Source organism: Muscardinus avellanarius (assembly GCF_963383645.1).
Source record: "Muscardinus avellanarius genome assembly, chromosome: 3".
NCBI classification, from domain to species: domain Eukaryota; kingdom Metazoa; phylum Chordata; class Mammalia; order Rodentia; family Gliridae; genus Muscardinus; species Muscardinus avellanarius.
Window position 1 is genome coordinate 19,503,759 of NC_137788.1, and position 17,500 is coordinate 19,521,258.

The 17,500-nt window shown below is 41.5% G+C and overlaps 1 protein-coding gene across 15 annotated transcripts in view; it reads left to right on the plus strand.

Moving 5' to 3' along the window:
* The window catches only part of SRRM1 (serine and arginine repetitive matrix 1), a gene marked incomplete at both ends in the record, with an annotated part of 43,329 nt that overhangs the window by 8,527 nt on the left and 17,302 nt on the right, over nt 1-17,500 (plus strand). For 5 of the 15 annotated variants that reach the window (XM_080691759.1, XM_080691762.1, XM_080691766.1 and 2 more), the window contains 5 exons: nt 985-1,100; nt 4,536-4,739; nt 7,080-7,274; nt 7,566-7,685; nt 12,405-12,679. In XM_080691759.1, the coding sequence (XP_080547885.1) occupies nt 985-1,100; nt 4,536-4,739; nt 7,080-7,274; nt 7,566-7,685; nt 12,405-12,679 (910 nt within the window). The remainder of the gene's footprint in view (nt 1-984; nt 1,101-4,535; nt 4,740-7,079; nt 7,275-7,565; nt 7,686-12,404; nt 12,680-17,500) is intronic. The other 10 variants (XM_080691769.1, XM_080691770.1, XM_080691771.1 and 7 more) reach the window with 4 other exon arrangements.

Consider the following 17,500-nt stretch of genomic DNA (forward strand, 5'->3'; position numbering starts at 1 on the left):
CCTATTTTTTATTATTTATTCTATTTTTTATTTTTTGTGGTACTGGGAATTACCTATGGACATTCTACCACTGAGCTACACCTCTACCCTATTTTATTTTTTATTTTGAAATAGGGTCTCACTAAATTGCAGAGAGTATTGCTAAGTAGCTGAGGCTGGCTGTTAACCTGTAATCCTCCTGTCTCAGCCTTCCAGGTATGGGATTACAAGCACATACCATCACACCTGGCTTTTTTTGGAACAGGGTCTCACTAATTTGTGGAGGGCCTCACTAAATAGTTGGTCCCTCCTGGGATTACAAGTGTGAGCTACCACACCTGGTTGAAAGCTAGTTTTTTAAAGTAAACATGAGGCTGGGCATGGTGGTGCATGCTTGTAATCCCAGGAGGCTGAGACAGGAGAATTGTAGATTTGAGGCTAGTCTTAGCCACTTAGTGAGTACCTGCTTCAAAATGAAGACTAAAACATAAGGCTTGGGGTATAGCTCAGGTAGAATGCCCCTGGGTTCAGTCCCAAGTACTGCAATAAAAGTAAACATGAAAGCAACAATATGTCTTTAGGAGAGCTCTTAGGGATTAATTTTCCACAAGTATGTACTCATTTGTAAACAGGTAGTTACAATTCCAGTCTAAATGTGTGCCTGTAATGTGGAGAAAGAACAGTCTTTTTAAAACCCTAAGGCTAGCCGGGCGTGGTGGGCACGCTTGTAATCCCCGAGTCTGGGAGGAGACAGGATCTCAGACAGGAGGATCGCTCAGGTTCGAAGCCAGCCTCAGCTGGTTTAAGAGACCCTGTTTCCAAATAAAATATAAAATAGGTTTGGGATTATAGCCTGGAGGTAGGCCCTGGGTTCCATCCCCAGTGCCACCAAAAAGAAAAAAAAACCGCTAAGCCTAATGAGATGGTAGTTATAGCATTGGTGTTTATTAAATGTGTGATTAAGTTTGTACTCAAATGTTCAACTATATGTATCTGACCTTGTAGATTGAACAAGAAAAATTGGCATCTATGAAAAAGCAAGATGAAGACAAAGATAAGAGGGATAAGGAAGAAAAAGAAAGCAGCAGAGAAAAAAGGGAGAGGTCTCGAAGCCCAAGAAGGTATTATATAATGAACGCATACCTAATGTTTTATAGGTACTTTATATCTTGAGAATTCTTTAATAGAATACCACAGTTAAGCAGTAATCTAGCAACATTACTTGGGGATTTTTTTTTTTTTTTTTTAAGATAGAAATACAGAGGGTAAATAAGATACAGCTCCATACCAGAGTGGCATGGAGGGGTGACTCAAATGAATACACCCGGGAATTTCTTATACCACTTAATTTTCACAGTGTGTCTGTGGCTTGTCTTTAAAGAAATCTTTTATGTTTTGTTTGGGACATCATTTGGGTAAAATGATTGTCTCAGATCTTGGTAAGTTATCATGCTGTTAATTTCTAAATAAAAATCTACACCTTCATATTGCTTTAGTTTAGATATAGCATTTACTTGTTGTATTCCTTTTTTTTTTTGACTGGAGGTGGAACCCAGGGGCATTCTACCTCCAAGCTACATCCTCAGCCTATTAGGTTGATGAGAGTCTCATTACTTGCTGAGGCTGTCCTTGAACCTTAGGACCTCCCAATTACTAGGATAACAAGCCTGAGTCACCACACCCATTTTTATTGTATTCTGATTTTTTATTCTTTTTCTTCTCAATTAGAAGTCTGTGCTCATTAGCCATTCATATTATAATTACCTAATTCCCTGTTCTGCTTTTCTTAGATGGTTGTATTAGATCCAAACATTGGATTATTTCTTTGTTTTCTTCCTTCTGTGAGGCTATTTATTGTTAGGCTTACATTTTTAAATTCATGACTATATTTATGGTAAAAGGTGAGAATTCTGTTAGGCTTTTCATTTTTGGGGGTTTTTTTTTGGGGGGGGTGCTAGGAATTGAACCAGGGAGTATTCTATCTCTGAGCAACACCTGCAGCCCTTTTTGTTTTGTTTTATTTTAATTTTTTATTTATTTTATTTATTTATTATTATTTTTGGGGGGTGGTACTGGGGGTAGAACCCAGAGGCTTTCTACCTCTGGGCTGTACTCTCAGACCTATTTTTTTTTTTTCTTTTTCTTTATTTTGAAACAGGGTCTCACTGAGTTGCGGAGGGCCTCACTAAGTAGCTGAGGCTGTCCGCGAACCACGATCCTCTGGTCTCAGCCTCCCGAATGCTGGGATTACAAGCGTGCGCCACCACGCCCGGCTCTATTTTATATTTTATTTGGAAACAGGGTCTCTCTCACTAAGTTGCTGAGAGGCTCACTAAGTAGCTGAGGCTGGCTTTGAACCTGTGCGATCCTCCTGTCTCAGCCTCTCAAGTACAGGGATTACAAGCGTGCGCCACCACGCCCGGCATCTTTTTGTTTTATTTTGAAACAGGGTTTCACTAAGTTACCTAGAGCTGACTTCAATTCTGCAATCCTCCTCTTTTGGCCTTGCAAGTACTGGGATTGCAGGCATGTGCCACCATCCTCATCTGTTATTAATGAACTAAGTTGGCTTTTGTCCTTTCTTTGATTAAGAGAAAACACCTTCAAGTTATGCAAACTACTATTAAAAAGGAAGGTCTTTTTCTCTTTACAGAAAGCTATCTTATGCAAGATTAGTATTTCCCTTCTGTTATTTTTTGAAAGCTTATTTCCTTCAGAAATTAATCACACTAGTCACTTTTATTTGGTCAGTGTTTGTAACATAAACACTTTTTTTAGGATTTTTTTTATTACAGTTATCAATTTGTTTATTTTTGTGGTACTGGGGTTGGAACCCAGGGGCATTCTACCTCTGGGCTACACTCCCAGACCTATTTTCTATTTTATTTGGAAACGGTCTCGGTACGTTGCTGAGAGCCTCACTAAGTAGCTAAGGCTGGCTTTGAACCTGCGGGATTCTCCTGTCTCAGCCTCCCAAGTACTGGGATTACAAGCATGCGCCACCACGCCCGGTCACTGTTTACTTTTAAGAATCTTTTTCACTGAGGGGCTGATTTACTTATTTTAGGTACAGGGATGGGACCCAAGGACATTCTACCTCTGAGCTACTCCTTCAGTTTTTTGTTCTTTATTTTGAAACGGTCTCACTGAGTTGCAAAGGGCCTCAGTAAGTAGCTGAGGCGATCCTCCTGTCTCAGCCTCTGAAATGCTGGGATGAGAAGCATGCACCACCATGCCTGGCTGAGGCTGATTTTTGAATGCCCTCTGGAATGATTGACCCAAGTCTAAGCCGGGTGTGGTGGCGCATGTTTATAATCCCAGTACTTGAGAGGCTGAGACAGGAGGATCTCAGGTTTGAGGCCAGCCTCAGCTACTTAGTAAGGCCCTCTGCAACTTAGACCCTGTTTCAAAATAAAAGGATAAAAAGTAAGGCTGGGAAGCCTGGCGTGATGGTGTATGGTGTATGCTTGTGACGGCAGTATTTGGGAGGCTGAGACCAGGAGGATTGTGGTACGTGGACAGCCTCAGCTACTTACTGACTCAGACCCTGTTTCAAAAATAAAGAATAAAAAATAGGGCTAGGGATGTAGCTTGGAGGTAGAATGCTCTGGGATTCAGTCACCAGTACTGCAGAAAACAAAAAAGGAAAGAACTCAAATTTAGACTTATTTTGGTTGCACTGGGTTTCCTGGAAGCCCTTATACCTCTGGGCTATACTCCCAGACCTATTTTATATATATATATATATTTTTTTTTTGGAAACAGGTTCTCTTAAGCCAGCGCAGCTGACTTTGAACCTGCGTGATCCTCCTGTCTCACCTCCCAAGAGCGGGGATTACAGCGTGCGCCACCACATCGGCAAATTTAGACTTTAATCCTGGCTTTTCTACAAGTGATGCACTTGAGGGTGGTGGTTGTTGTTAAACAGAATGGAACCCTGGGACATTCCATCTCTGAGCTACACCTTCAGCCCTATTTCTTTTTTTTTTTTTTTTTTTTTCTTTTTTCTTTTTGCAGGCCTGGGGATGGAACCCAGGGGCATTCTACCTCCGAGCTACTACACCCCCTTGCCCTATTTTTTATTCTTTTTTTTGAAACCGGATCTCACTGAGTTGCAGAGGGTCTCACTTAAGTAGCTGAGGCTGTCCGCCAACCATGATCCTCTGGTCTCAGCCTCCCAAATGCTGGGATTACGAGCATTCGCCACCACGCCTGGCTTATTCTTTATTTTGAAACAGCGTCTCACCAAGTTGCAGAGGGCCTCACTAAGTAGCTGAGACTGGCCTCGGACCAGTAATTCTCCCGTCTCAGCCTCCCAAGGTACTGAGATTATAAACGTGCGCCACCACACCCTGCAAGAATGTTATTTTTCATATGCTTTCCCATCTGATTTTCTCTTGGCCCTTTCCCTATCAAAACGATATAGATTATCTTGTTTCCTTGTGGAACTTCTCAAACAACAATGGTATAACTTAAAAGAATTATCCTCACTTCTCCCTCTGACCCTCCTATAGTCCGTATTATTAAAGGACCTGAAAAAATTGCTTTCATCCTAGACGCAAATCCAGATCTCCTTCCCCTAGAAGACGATCTTCCCCTGTCAGGAGAGAGAGAAAGCGCAGTCATTCTCGATCTCCCCGTCACAGAACCAAGAGCCGGAGTCCTTCCCCTGCTCCAGAAAAGAAGGAAAAAACTCCAGAGCTCCCAGAACCTTCAGTGAAAGTAAAAGAACCTTCAGTACAAGAGGCCACATCTACTAGGCAAGTATATTAAAGTTGACTTATAATCACAATTTTAGACTGTTATCTATGCCTGTAAATATATCATCTCTGAGTTTAAAACAAATTAGTAGCTACACCCAGTGATGGACACCTGTAATCCCTGCTACACGAAGGTTGAGATGGAGGATTGCTAGTTCAAAACAAGTTTGGAAAAGACGCTGTTCAAAATAAAATCAAGGGCTGGGGATACAGTTCAGTAGAAGAGCATTTACCTAGTATGGGTGAGGCCCTGGGTTCAGATCCCACTACTGGGGAAAAATTGTTTGCCTTTTAGGTTTTTTTATGTTTTGGTTTTTTTTAACTGGGGGTTTAATCCAAGGACATTTTTACCTTGAGCTATACCCCTATGCCTTTTTAAATTTTATTTTATTTTTAGGACCTGGGGATTGAACCCAGAGGCGTTCTGCCTTTGAGCATGCCCACTGCTCCCTCTACCTCCACCCAATTTTATTTCTTATTTTGAAACAGGGTCTTACTAGATTTATGAGAGTCTCCCTACTTGCTGAGGCTGTCATGGAAACTGCAATCCTGGCTAAGCCTCCCAAGAACTGGGATTACTGGTGTGCGCCACTACACCTGGTTCCCTTTTTAAATTTTGAAGCAGGGTCTTGCTAGGTTCCTGGGGTTGGCCGCAAATCATGTGATCCTCCTCTCTTAGCCTCCCAAGTACTGGAATTACAGGCATGTGCCACTGTGTCTGACTGTGTGTGTGTGTGTGTGTGTGTGTGTGTGTGTGTGTGTGTGTGTTACTGGGGATGGAACCCAGGGCTTTCTACCTTCGGGCTATACTCCCACACCTATTTTATACTTTATTTGAAAACAGGGTCTTACTAAGTTGCTGAGAGCCTCACTAAGTAGCTTAGGTGGCTTCGAACCTGTGTGATCCTCCTGTCTTGGCCTCCCAAGCGCAGGGATTACAAGGGTGCGCCACCACGCCCAGCTTTTTTCTTTTCTTTGTACTGGGGGTTGAACCCAGGAAATTCAACCTCTGAGGTACACCCCTAGCCCTTTTTACTTTGTTGTTTTGAAACAGGGCCTTGGTAAATTGTTGACGCTGGGCTTAAACCCATGATCCTCCTGTCTGTTTCCTAAGTATTGAGATTATATGCATGGGATACCACACCCAGCTCAACTTTGCAGTTTTTATTTATTGTGGTACTGAGGATTGAATCTATGGTCATTCTACCTCTAAGTTATACCCTCTGCCGTTTGTTTGTTGGTTGGTTGGTTGGTTTTGTGGGTCTGGGGATGGGACCCAGAGGCATTCTACCTCCGAGCTACAGCCCCTGCCCTATTTTTATTCTTTATTTTGAAACAGGGTCTCACTGAGTTGTGGAGGGCTTCACTAAGTAGCGGAAGCTGTCTGCCAGCCACAATCCTCTGGTCTCAGCTTCCCCAATGCTGGGATTACAAGCTGGCCACCACACCCGGCTTATATTTTGTTTTGAAACAGATTCTCACTAAGTTACTAGACTGCCCCTGAACTAGTGATCCTCCTGTCTCAGCTTCTAGCATTACAGACATGCACTACCATGCCAGGCTGTGTTTTTTAAAAATATATGTGAATAGAATTGTTAGTGAATTCCACTGATGTGCACATATCTTTTTGGAGCCAGAAAAGCTCTCTTTGTAGATTTCCTTTTAAACCTTTTTTAAAAGGAAATAAGCCAGGTGTGGTGGTGCATACGTGTAGTCCCAGTATTTATTTGTGGCCTCAGCAGTTTAGGCCCTCAGCAACTTAGACTCTGTTTCTGCCCCTGGGTTCAATTCCCAGTGTCTCATGCACACAAAGGAAATATGAGCTGCGTGGTGGTGCACACCTATAATTCCCATTTCACGAAGGCAGAGACAGAAGGATAGCAGGTTTGAGGCTAGCCTTAGCAATATAGTGAGACTTCATTTTCTTTTTCTTGGTTTTTTTTTTTTTTCTTTTCTTTCTTTCTGTTTCTTTCTTTTTCTGTTTTTGCAGTACTCAGGATTAAGCCCTGGGACATTGTGTGTCCGAGCTACATACATCCCCACTCTTAATTTTTTTATTTTGAAACAGGGTCTTACTAAGCTGGTGAGGGCATTACTAAGTAGCTGAGGCTGGCCGTGAACCTGTGATCCTCCTGTTTCATCTTTCCAAGTACTGGGATTACAAGCGTGGGAGACCTCATTTCATAATAACAAGTCTGAGTATAGCTCAGAGGTACAGTGACTCTGGGTTCAACTCTAGTATCCAAATAATTTAAAGAGAAATATATTGTCACATCATTGTATTGACTTAAGAGTCTGAGTAGAAGAGGAAAAAATACGTTTTGTTTTGTTTTTCCACAGTGACATCCTGAAAGCTCCCAAGCCTGAACCTATGCCAGAGCCGAAAGAACCTTCTCCAGAAAAAAATTCCAAAAAAGAAAAGGAAAAGGAAAAGACTCGACCAAGATCACGGTCACGTTCCAAATCAAGATCACGGACACGTTCTCGCTCTCCTTCTCATAATCGACCAAGACGACGCCATAGATCTCGATCAAGGTGAATTGAGGCCTTAAGCTAAACATAGATTTTAAGTTGTATATGCTGTTTTTCTGGGTACAACTATGTAGATAATTGCAAAGTAGTAGAAAATGTGTCATGCAAATATTCTTTGGATTTACATGGTGAAATTCTGGGCATTTTCTGTGTGCCAGCAAATATCTCTATGCAAATTGTAAACTTGGGACCCTTGAAATTTACTTTTTTATTTTTTATTTTTTGTGGTCATTAAAAAACTTGTCAAGGATTCTTTGCTCCAGATTTATTCAGGGTCTGATTCTGTTGTGGCAGATCATACTCGCCCAGAAGGCGGCCAAGCCCAAGAAGGCGACCATCTCCTCGAAGAAGAACTCCACCCAGACGAATGCCTCCCCCGCCACGCCACAGGAGGAGTCGCTCTCCAGTGAGACGGTGCGTTTTATTGCCCTCTGCATTTGGAAGTGTCAAGTGTGTGGCACTTTTAAGATACTCTTTGGGAGTTAATTTCAAAATAATCTTTAAATTACTGTTGGAATAAAAGTCTCATAAGGGATACTAGATGGTGTTTTCTAAAGCTCATACAGCATTTGAAATGTAATGCTATTTGGACTGTGAAAATCATCTAGTCCAGTGTTGGAGAATAAACAAGAAGCACACCATCTTGTAGATTTTTTTTTTTTTAATTGGTACTAGAGATGGAACCCAGGGCACTCTACCTCCAAATCTACACCCTCAGCCCTGTTTTTTATTCTTTTTGGTGGTACTGGGGTTCCTGGAAACCCTTCCACCTCCAGACTACACTCCCCGACCTATTTTTATATTTTTATTCTCCCAGACCTATTTTTATATTTTTATTTGGAAACGGGGTCTCTTAAGCCAGCGAGACTGGCTTCGAACCTGCTTAATCCTCCTGTCTCCGCCTCCCAAGCCGGGGGATTACAAACCAAACTGTGCGCCCCCATGCCCAGCTGATTATTTTGAAACAAGGTCTCACTGAGTTGTGAGGGCCTGGTAGCTGAGGCTGTTGCAAACCTAAATCTTCCTGTCTAGCCTCTGGAATGCTGGGATTACAAACATGCACCACAATGTCCAGCTATATTGTAGATTCTTAATGTTTTGTTTGGTTTTGTTTGTTGTTTTGGGTATTTTTGAGGTATTGGAGATGGAACCCAGGGCATTCTACCTTTGAGTTATATTCCCAGCCCTATTTTTTATTCTTTACTTTGAAACAGGGTCTCACTGAAGTGTAAAGGGCCTCACTAAGTAGCTGAGGCTGTCTGTGAACCATGATCCTCCTATCTCAGCCTCCCGAATGCTGGAGGCATGTACCACCACGCCCAGCCTTATTGTTAATTTTTATACTTCAGGACTTCCCTAAGAAATTTTACTAAGAGAATTGATTACCTCCTTTTGAATTTTAACATGCCACTGGCTTTGGAAAAGTAGTCATGCTCTTGGGCTCGTGAACTACTTTAACCAGTTTTAAAATAATGTATTTGCTGTTTTATTTATGTATTTATTTACTTCTATAGTACTAGGGATTGAATCCAGGGGGATTCTACCTCTGAGCTGTACCCTAGCCCTGTTTTTATTTTTATTTAGAAACATGGTCTCTCTAGGTTGATAAGTCTCCCCACTTGGTAAAACTATCCTTGAACGTTTGATCCTTCCTGTCATCCTCCCAAGTGTTGGGATTACAAGCATGTACCATGAGGCCTTATGGTTTATGGTTTAACTATTTTTGTGTCTGTATGTATTACTGGGGATGGGACCCAGGGGCATAATACCTCTGGGCTACTACACCCCCAGCCCCATTTTTTTTAATTCTTTATTTGGAAACAGGGTCTCATGAGTTGCAGAGGGCTTCACTAAGTAACTGAAGCTATCTGCGAACTGTGATCCTCCTTTCTCAGCCACCCAAATGCCGGAATTACAAGTGTGCACCACCATACCTGGCATGGGTTTTTTTTGTTGTTGTTGCTTGGTTGTTTTTTAATTTGAAACAGAGTCTCACTGAGTTGTAAAGGGCCTCACTAAGTAGCTGAGGCTGTCCACAAACCTGGATCTTCCTGTCTCAGCCTCTCAAATGCTGGGATTACAAGTATGCACCACCATACCAGTTTGGTGGGTTGTTTTTTGTGCTACTGGGGTTCCTGGAAATCACTTCTATGTCCGGGCTGCACTCCCAGACACCTATTTTTTAATATTTTTATTTGGAAACAGGATCTCTTACACCAGCCTCCTGGCTTCGAACCTGCACGATCCTCCTGTCTCTGCCTCCCTAGCGCAGGGATTACAAGCGTGCACCACCATGCCCGGCTGGTTTAATTTTTTAATGCCGCTTTTTTGTTGTTGTTATATAAATGAGAAATACTATACATAGTCCAAACAATAAGTAGAAAGTTCTCTTTAATCTCATTTCATAAAGCCATTGCTAGTAATTTGCTTTTGTTTGTTTGTTTGTTTTGTGGACTGAGCCAGGGGCATTCTACCTCTGAGATATACCTCCAGCCCTGTTTTTTATATATTTTGAAACAGGGTTTCACTAAGTAACTGAGGCTGTTTTTGGACCTGTGATCCTCCTGCCTCAGCTTGCCAAGTACTGGGATTACAAACATGGGCCACCACACCCAGCTTCTATTTGGTTATTTTTGAAGAGGTTAGGCATAAATCTAATCCAATACCAGTGTTCTTATTTCTAAATCAGTCTCAAATGAGCTTAAGGTAAAATATTTCAGTTTGATATATCACTAACAAGATTGTGACAAGCCAAACTAGAGACTTGGTACACTTGGAGCAGAGTTTTTATGCCTTCCTGATAATAAAAGTTATCTGTGTTTGGAAGGAACTATAAGTTTCAGGTTACTTTGAGCAGTTTTTTGTTTCGTTTTGCTTTTTGGTGCTGGAGATAGAACCTAGGGCTTTAAGTATGGTAAACATTTGCTTTATCACTGGAGCTACATACCTCCAAGCTGGAAAGTTTTTTTGTTTGTTTTTTTATTTATTTTTAGTCCCTAAGCATTTAGATAATCAAATCAGCTTGGAAATAAAAGAAACATTAAATATAAACCCCCCCCCAAAATTTGTTTCTGCATTGTTTTGTTGTTTGTTTGGGGTTTTTTTGTTTGTTTGTTTTTGTTTTTCCCAGTCCTGATGATTGAACCTAGGGGGCATCTACCTCTGAGCTACACCCCCAGCCCTATTTTTTATTCTTTATTTTGAAACAGGAACAGGATCTCACTAAGTAGCTGAGGCTGGCTGTGAACCTGCATTTCTCCAGTCTCAGCCTCCCTAGTACTGGGATTAAAAATGTATGCCACCATGCCTGGCTCCTTTTTTTTTTTTTTTTTTTTTTTTTGGTACTGGAGTTCCGGGAAGCCCTTCTACCTCCGGGCTACACTCCCAGACCTGTCTGTCTGTCTATCTATCTATCTATATTTTTTTTCCTTTTCTTTTCTTTTCTTTTTTTTTTTTAAACAGGGTCTCCTAAGCCAGCATGGCTGGTTTCAAACCTGCGCGATCCTCCTGTCTCGGCCTCCCAAGCGCAGGGATTAAAAGCATTCGCCACCACGCCTGGCTCGGCTCCTATTTTTAATGTGTAATTTGAAACAAGGTTTTACTAAGTTGTGGAGGACCTCAGAGTCCCTTGCCTTTTTTTTGTCGTTTGTGATACTGAAGATGGAACCCAGAGACATTTCTACCTCCAAGCTGCACGTGCAGCTCAATTTATTTATTTCTTATTTGGAAACAGGATCTCACTAGGTTTCTGAGGGCCTTGCTAAGTTGCTGGGTCTGGCTTTCAACCTGTGATCCTCCTGTTTCAGCCTCCTTAGTTCTGGATTATAGGCATGGGCCACATGTGGTGCTTTTTAACCTCTAAAGGTTGAGTCCCCTTTTTAGACCTGGGCGTGATGGTGCATACTTGTAATCCCAGTACCTGGGAGGCTGAGACTGGAGGACCACAGGTTCTTGCCAGCCTTACCTCTTTAGACCCTGTTTCAAAGTAAAGAATAAAAAATAGGGTTGGGGGTGTTGTTTAGAGTTAGAATGCCCCTGGGTTCAATCCCCCCAGTAAACCCCCCTCCCAAGAAGAGTCTCTTGCTTTAAAAAATAGAGAGGCCGGGCGTGGTGGCGCACGCTTGTAATCCCCGCTGGCTTAGGAGACCCTGTTTCCAAATAAAAATGTAAAAATAGGTCTGGGAGTGTAGCCCGGAGGTAGAAGGGCTTCCAGGAACCCCAGTACCACCAAAAAAAAAAAAAAAATAGAGAACAAAGCATGTATGTTTTTCCTTGGTGAGGGCTTGTCAGGTTAGATTGAATAATTCTTACTCCTATTAAAAATTAGAGTGGGCATTAGTACTTAACAGACAAGACTAATGAAGTGGCCAGTCAGTTCATGCCTCATACTTTTCTAATATCTTCTTCCAATATAAGTAATGCTGATGATACTTTCTAGTATAAAATTAGTGGAAACAGCTATTTCTTATTGGAGTTTTGCGAACAGCATGTTTGAATTGTGCTTATTAAGCCATTTAGCAGTCAAAATATTTTGCAGATTGTGTAAGATTCCCTTTCAGCCAGTTTTTATTTCACACTTAAGGCAGGGTTTCTTTTTTTCAGGTTCTCAGGAATTCTTCTGCCAAAGGTGAATTCTGCAGGTACACATAATTGCAACAGAACTTAACACAAATTTTGCCGCAGAATTCGAGAGGCCCTGCTTCTAAGTTTATGTAGCTAAATGAATTCCTAATCTTGCACTTTTTTTTTAATGCAACTCACATGTTGCTTAATGTTGTGTTACAAAAAATATTTTGCCACCCAATTTTATATGCAAACTCCAAAACACCAATATAATTCTTAGAAAGGAGGAAGCTGGTTACTGCAGTATATCATTCCAGTTGAGAAGTTTTACAATTGAAAAGAACTCAAACAAGCATTTATCAGATTAAGTTATTTATATTCCTAGAACTAGCTGTTTCCTGTCCTAGGTTATGTTTTTGGTTTCCATTTTCCCAGACTCATTTTATGTGCTTAGCTACATAAACTCAAAAGTTGGATAAAAGTAGCTGTTTTTTTTTTAATGTAAACTATAAGTGCCTGTAAGATCATTTTTTAATAAGTAAATAGTGAAGTTGAATATTTATTCCACAGAAGAAGGCGTTCATCAGCATCCCTGTCTGGGAGTAGCTCATCATCCTCTTCATCTCGTTCCCGGTCGCCGCCAAAGAAGCCTCCCAAGAGAACATCTAGCCCCCCTCGAAAAACTCGTAGGTTATCTCCTTCAGCAAGTCCTCCAAGAAGACGACACAGGCCATCTCCTCCAGCAACTCCACCACCAAAAACTCGTCATTCCCCAACACCCCAGCAGTCAAACCGTACAAGAAAAAGTCGTGTTTCTGTGTCTCCAGGGAGAACTTCAGGTAAAGGTAAAAATCAAACACAAAAACATTATATTCTCTCTTTGGCTTAAAGAATGCTCAGTTGTTCCGCCCTATCTTTCCCCAGTATGAAGTAGCTGTAAATAAGAGATGTTCTTTACTTTTTCTTCCTTTTGATTCTCTTGGGATTTGTTGAAATAGAGATAACATGTAAAATTTGTTTTTAGAAGTGCCTTCTGGCATTCAGCAGGTGGAGAAATATATCATTAGCTGTAGGCTATTTGAGACAGGATAACTTAACCCAGAGGGTTTTTGTTTGTTTTTTGGCTTGTTTGTGGGTCTGGGGATGGAACCCAGGGGCATTTGACCTTCAAGCTACACCCCCTGCCCTTTTTTTTTTTTTTTTTGAAACGGTCTCACTAAGTAGCTGAGGCTGTCCGCAAACCGCGATCCTCCAGTCTCAGCCTCAGAATGCTGGGTTTACAAGTGTGCGTCACCACGCCTGGCTTTAAGAGTTCATTTTATTGCTCAGAAACCAGTTAACTTTTTCCTGAAGATTTTTCATTTGATACCTTACTTGAGAACTTTATATTCTCTTTTAGTTCTTTTTTTAGCCACATTGTGCTTCCAAGAAAAGGACATAGTGTCCTCTTAAAAGCTGATGTGTTTTTATAATTTAGGCTCTAGGCAGGGTTCTTCTGAGTGTTGTCCTTGCTTTATTCTGCAGATTGATTTCTGAGGAATTTATGATCTGTGTTCCTGCCAGGCAAGTAGAATGTTGTTAGTGTGAGTGGAGGTTGTGGTCTATTGGGGTTTGTTCTTTTAGCACTAAAAACACATGGAGGAAAACTAGAATCCATTTGAATCATACTTCTTGTGCTTAGGCTTGTAATGATACAGACAGCCTTAAGGTGAGTAGTAGTGGGGGGGATTATAAAAGCTGCTAGAGTTTTTTGGTTTGGTCTCCCCACCCCCACCCCCCCGCCTTTTGGTTCTGGAGGTTGAATCCAGGGGCATTCTACTTCCGAGCTATACTCTCAGCCACACTTTTTATTTTGAAATGGTCTCACTAAGTTGAAGAGAGCCTCACTAAGTAGCTGAGGCTGGCTGTAAACCTGTAATCCTCCTGTTTCAGCCTCCCAAGTATTAGCAATAATATTAATCATATTTTAAGGAACAATCTGTAAGTTAACCATATACTCAGGTTCTAATCACATTGAAAATTTCAGGTTAGTTGGTGTTGTGACACATGCTTATAATCCTGATACTCAGGAGGTTGAGATTTTGAAGCCAATGTCAGCAACTTATTGAGACCTTGTTTCACACACACACACACACACACACACACACACACACACACACACACACCCCGCCCAGTACTGGAGATGGAACCCAGGGGTATTCTACCTCCGAGGTACACCCCCAGCCTGATTTTTTATTCTTTATTTTGAAACAGGGTCTCACTAAGTTGTGAAGGGCCTTACTAAGTAGCTGAGGCTGGCTGCGAACCCGGATCCTCCTGTCTCAGCCTCCCAAATGCTGGGATTGCAAGCTTGCGTCATCATGCCCGGCTGAGACCTTATTTCAAAATAAAATAGGTCTGAGGATGTAGCTCAGAGGTGGAATGTCCCTGAGTTCAATCTCCAGTACCACAAAAAAAAAAAAGAAAGAAAATTTCAGGTTAGAAACAAATGAGAGTCAGGTGTGTTGATTCACAACTATAATTCCAATATTTGGGTGTCTTGAGACAGGAGGCTCACTGCTTAAAGGCCAGCTTCAGCAACTTAGTGAGGCCCTGATTCAGAATAAAAGTAAAAAGGACTGGGGATGTAACTCTTGAGATAGAGCACCCCTGGGTTCATTCCCCATTATCTCTCCCCAAAAGGTAGGTAAGTGGTGAGTACAAAAATTTTTACTATAATGAACTTCTCGTTGAGACCAAGGTTTCTAGTTTCCACTGCTTTTTCTTGACACGGTATCACTTCCCCAAATTGCAGTATGGTGAAAGAAAGGCAAATTTTGCTTTAATTTTGGACATCTGTTATAATAAGGGCATAGATAAACCATCAGAGTGGAATGACCAGGAAATAATGGCTATCCATAAAAAGTACTGTGTAGTTTTTTTTGGATTTTGGGGGTTATGTGATGCTGGAGATTGAACCCAGGGGCGTTCTACCTCTGAGCTGCACCCCCAGCCCTTTTTTCTTTTGTGTAAGTGTATGGTGCTGGAGATTGAACCAGAGGCATTCTACCTGCACCCTACACACCCAGCTCTACAGGTGTGCATCACCACACCTGGCCTTTTTTTTTTTAAGAGGGTCTCATTAGGTTGGCTCACACTTGCTGAGGCTGTCCTCAAACCTACGATCATCCTTTCTCAGTCTCCCAAGTTCTGGGATTACAGGTGTGTGCCACCACGCCTGATGATTTTCAAGTTATAATATCAAGTTAGTTTGGTTGTACATTTTTAAATAACTATGGGAGGGGGTTCTGGGATAACTATTTTTTGTTCAAAATTGAGGAAATGTTAGTTTATCCATAGTTTCCAGTTACCATGTCCAAATCTGATGGTTATTTCCCTGGCTTTTAATTTTTTTTTCTGTGAAGTTTCTTAATATTTCTTCCCTTTGTCTGGAACTAGACCCTTCTCTAGGGAGAAATATATATTTATGCTTCCACTGTTGTTTTGTAGAAGCACATAAGTTTTAATTTTTTCCATTTACATCATATAGCCAAGGAGTTAGAAAATAACTGAACAGAATGACTTAAGTCCTGGTTAGAGTAGGGTGATTGTTAAGGATTATTACCTTTTCAAAAATAAGAGTCTGCACAGGTGCCATGCTCTTGAGTTCTGGCTTATGCTTTTTGCAAATAGGACACAGGAGAAAACTAAGTCTTGGTGAGGGAGAACTGGTAGTGTTCCTGTAGGTTCTAGGACAGAGCTTTCCTGTCAAGACAATAAACAGACCACTGTGGGCAGTGTAGTCTGAGGCTGTCTTATATCCACTAAAGATGAATATTGGCTTGAGCTGCTTGGAAATAACCTTTTATACTGTATTAAAATGATTCCAGTTCTCTGATCAAATTTGAGATCTAGAAAAGTCCTCTGAATTGTCATCAAAACAGGTTCTCGGGTTAAATGACATAGTCAAGGTCAACGAACCAAGAATATTGAGAGTATTCATTCCGGTACCATCTCTCTGCCCAGCCCCCTCCCCCATGCCTCTTTGATTGCTGAAGGTGGGAGGGGGTAGAAGGATGAAATTCTTTAGCTTTTGCACCTGGGAGTATGGGTTCAGTAATACTTCATTGCAGTCTGTGGATAATTAGAGCTCTGACACCATTGAAATGTAATAGATTTCACATTTGCATTTCATGTAGTAGCCATTAATCAGGGCTCTACAGTCCTGCCGTTGACGGGGGGGGGGGGGGGGGTCAGTGAAGTGGGGGAGGGAAGTGTTTCAAGGAACTTAGGGGTAAATTATTTGGAGTACAGTATAATCTTATACAAAGAAGTATAAGGGAAACATCTTGTAATCAGTGGCATATCATAAGTAAATTGGGACTGTCTTATTATTAATACATAAAAGAGTACTTTAGGGCCCGTGTGATGCATACTTGTAATCACAGTACTTGGGAGCCTGAGACAGGAGGATCATAGGTTTGTGGCCAACTAGCCTCAGCAACCTAGGCCCTGTTCCAAAATAAAGTTTTTTTGTTGTTATTTTTGTTTTTTTCCTGTGGTACTGGTGATCTACCTCTGAGCTACATCCCCAGCCTTTTTTTTTTTTTTTTTTTTTTTTTGGTGGGTCTGGGAGTGTAACCCAAGGGCATTCGACCTCTGAGCCATACCCCCTGCCCTATTTTTTATTCTTTATTTTAAAACCAGGTCTCACTGAATTGCAGAGGGCCTCACTAAGTAGCTGAGGCTGTCCGTGAACTGTGAACCTCCCAAAAGCTGGGATTATAAGTGCGCCACCACGCCCGGCTCCCCAGCCTTATTTTTTATTTATTTATTTTTATTTTTTTATTTTTATTTTTGGTGGTACTGGGCTTCCTGGAAGCCCTTCTACCTCTGGGCTACACTCCCAGACCCATTTTTATATTTTTATTTCAAAACAGGGTCTCAAGCCAGCACGGCTGGCTTCAAACCTGTGTGATCCTCCTGTTGTCCCCACCTCCCAAGCGCGGGGATTACAAGCGTTCGCCACCACACCCAGCTTATTTTTTAATTCTTTATTTTGAAATGGGGTCTCACTGAGTTCCAAAGGGCCTCACTAAATAGCTGAAGCTGTCCTTAAATCATGATCCTCCTGTCTCAGCCTCCCAAATGCTGGGATTACAAGCATGTGCCACCACGCCTGGCCCCAAAATAAAGATTCTTTAAAAAAAAAAAAAAAGTAAATAAAAGTACTTTAAATAGTGTTGTATTCAACTGGACTCACACTTGTAATCCCAGCGTTTGGGAGGCTGAGACAGGAGGATCGGTTTGCAGACAGCCTCAGCTACTTTGTAAGGCCCTTTGCAACTCAGTGAGGCCCAGTTTCAACATAAACAATAAAAAGTGTTATATTCAGTTATTGTACTACTGACAAGTACTGTCTTTACCTATGATGGTGGTGGTGATTTTTTAGTTATTTTAAATCAGTTTATATGTAAGTTGTGGTTTTTTTGGGGGGGGTTGTGTTTGTTTTGTTTTGTTTTTGTTTTTTTTTTTTTGGTGGTACTGGGGTTCCTGGAAGCCCTTCTACCTCCGGTATACACTCCCACGGACTACACTCCCAGACCTATTTTTTTTAACATTTTTATGTGGAAACAGAGTCTCTTAAGCCAGCGAGGCTGGCTCCGAACCAGCGCGATCCTCCTGTC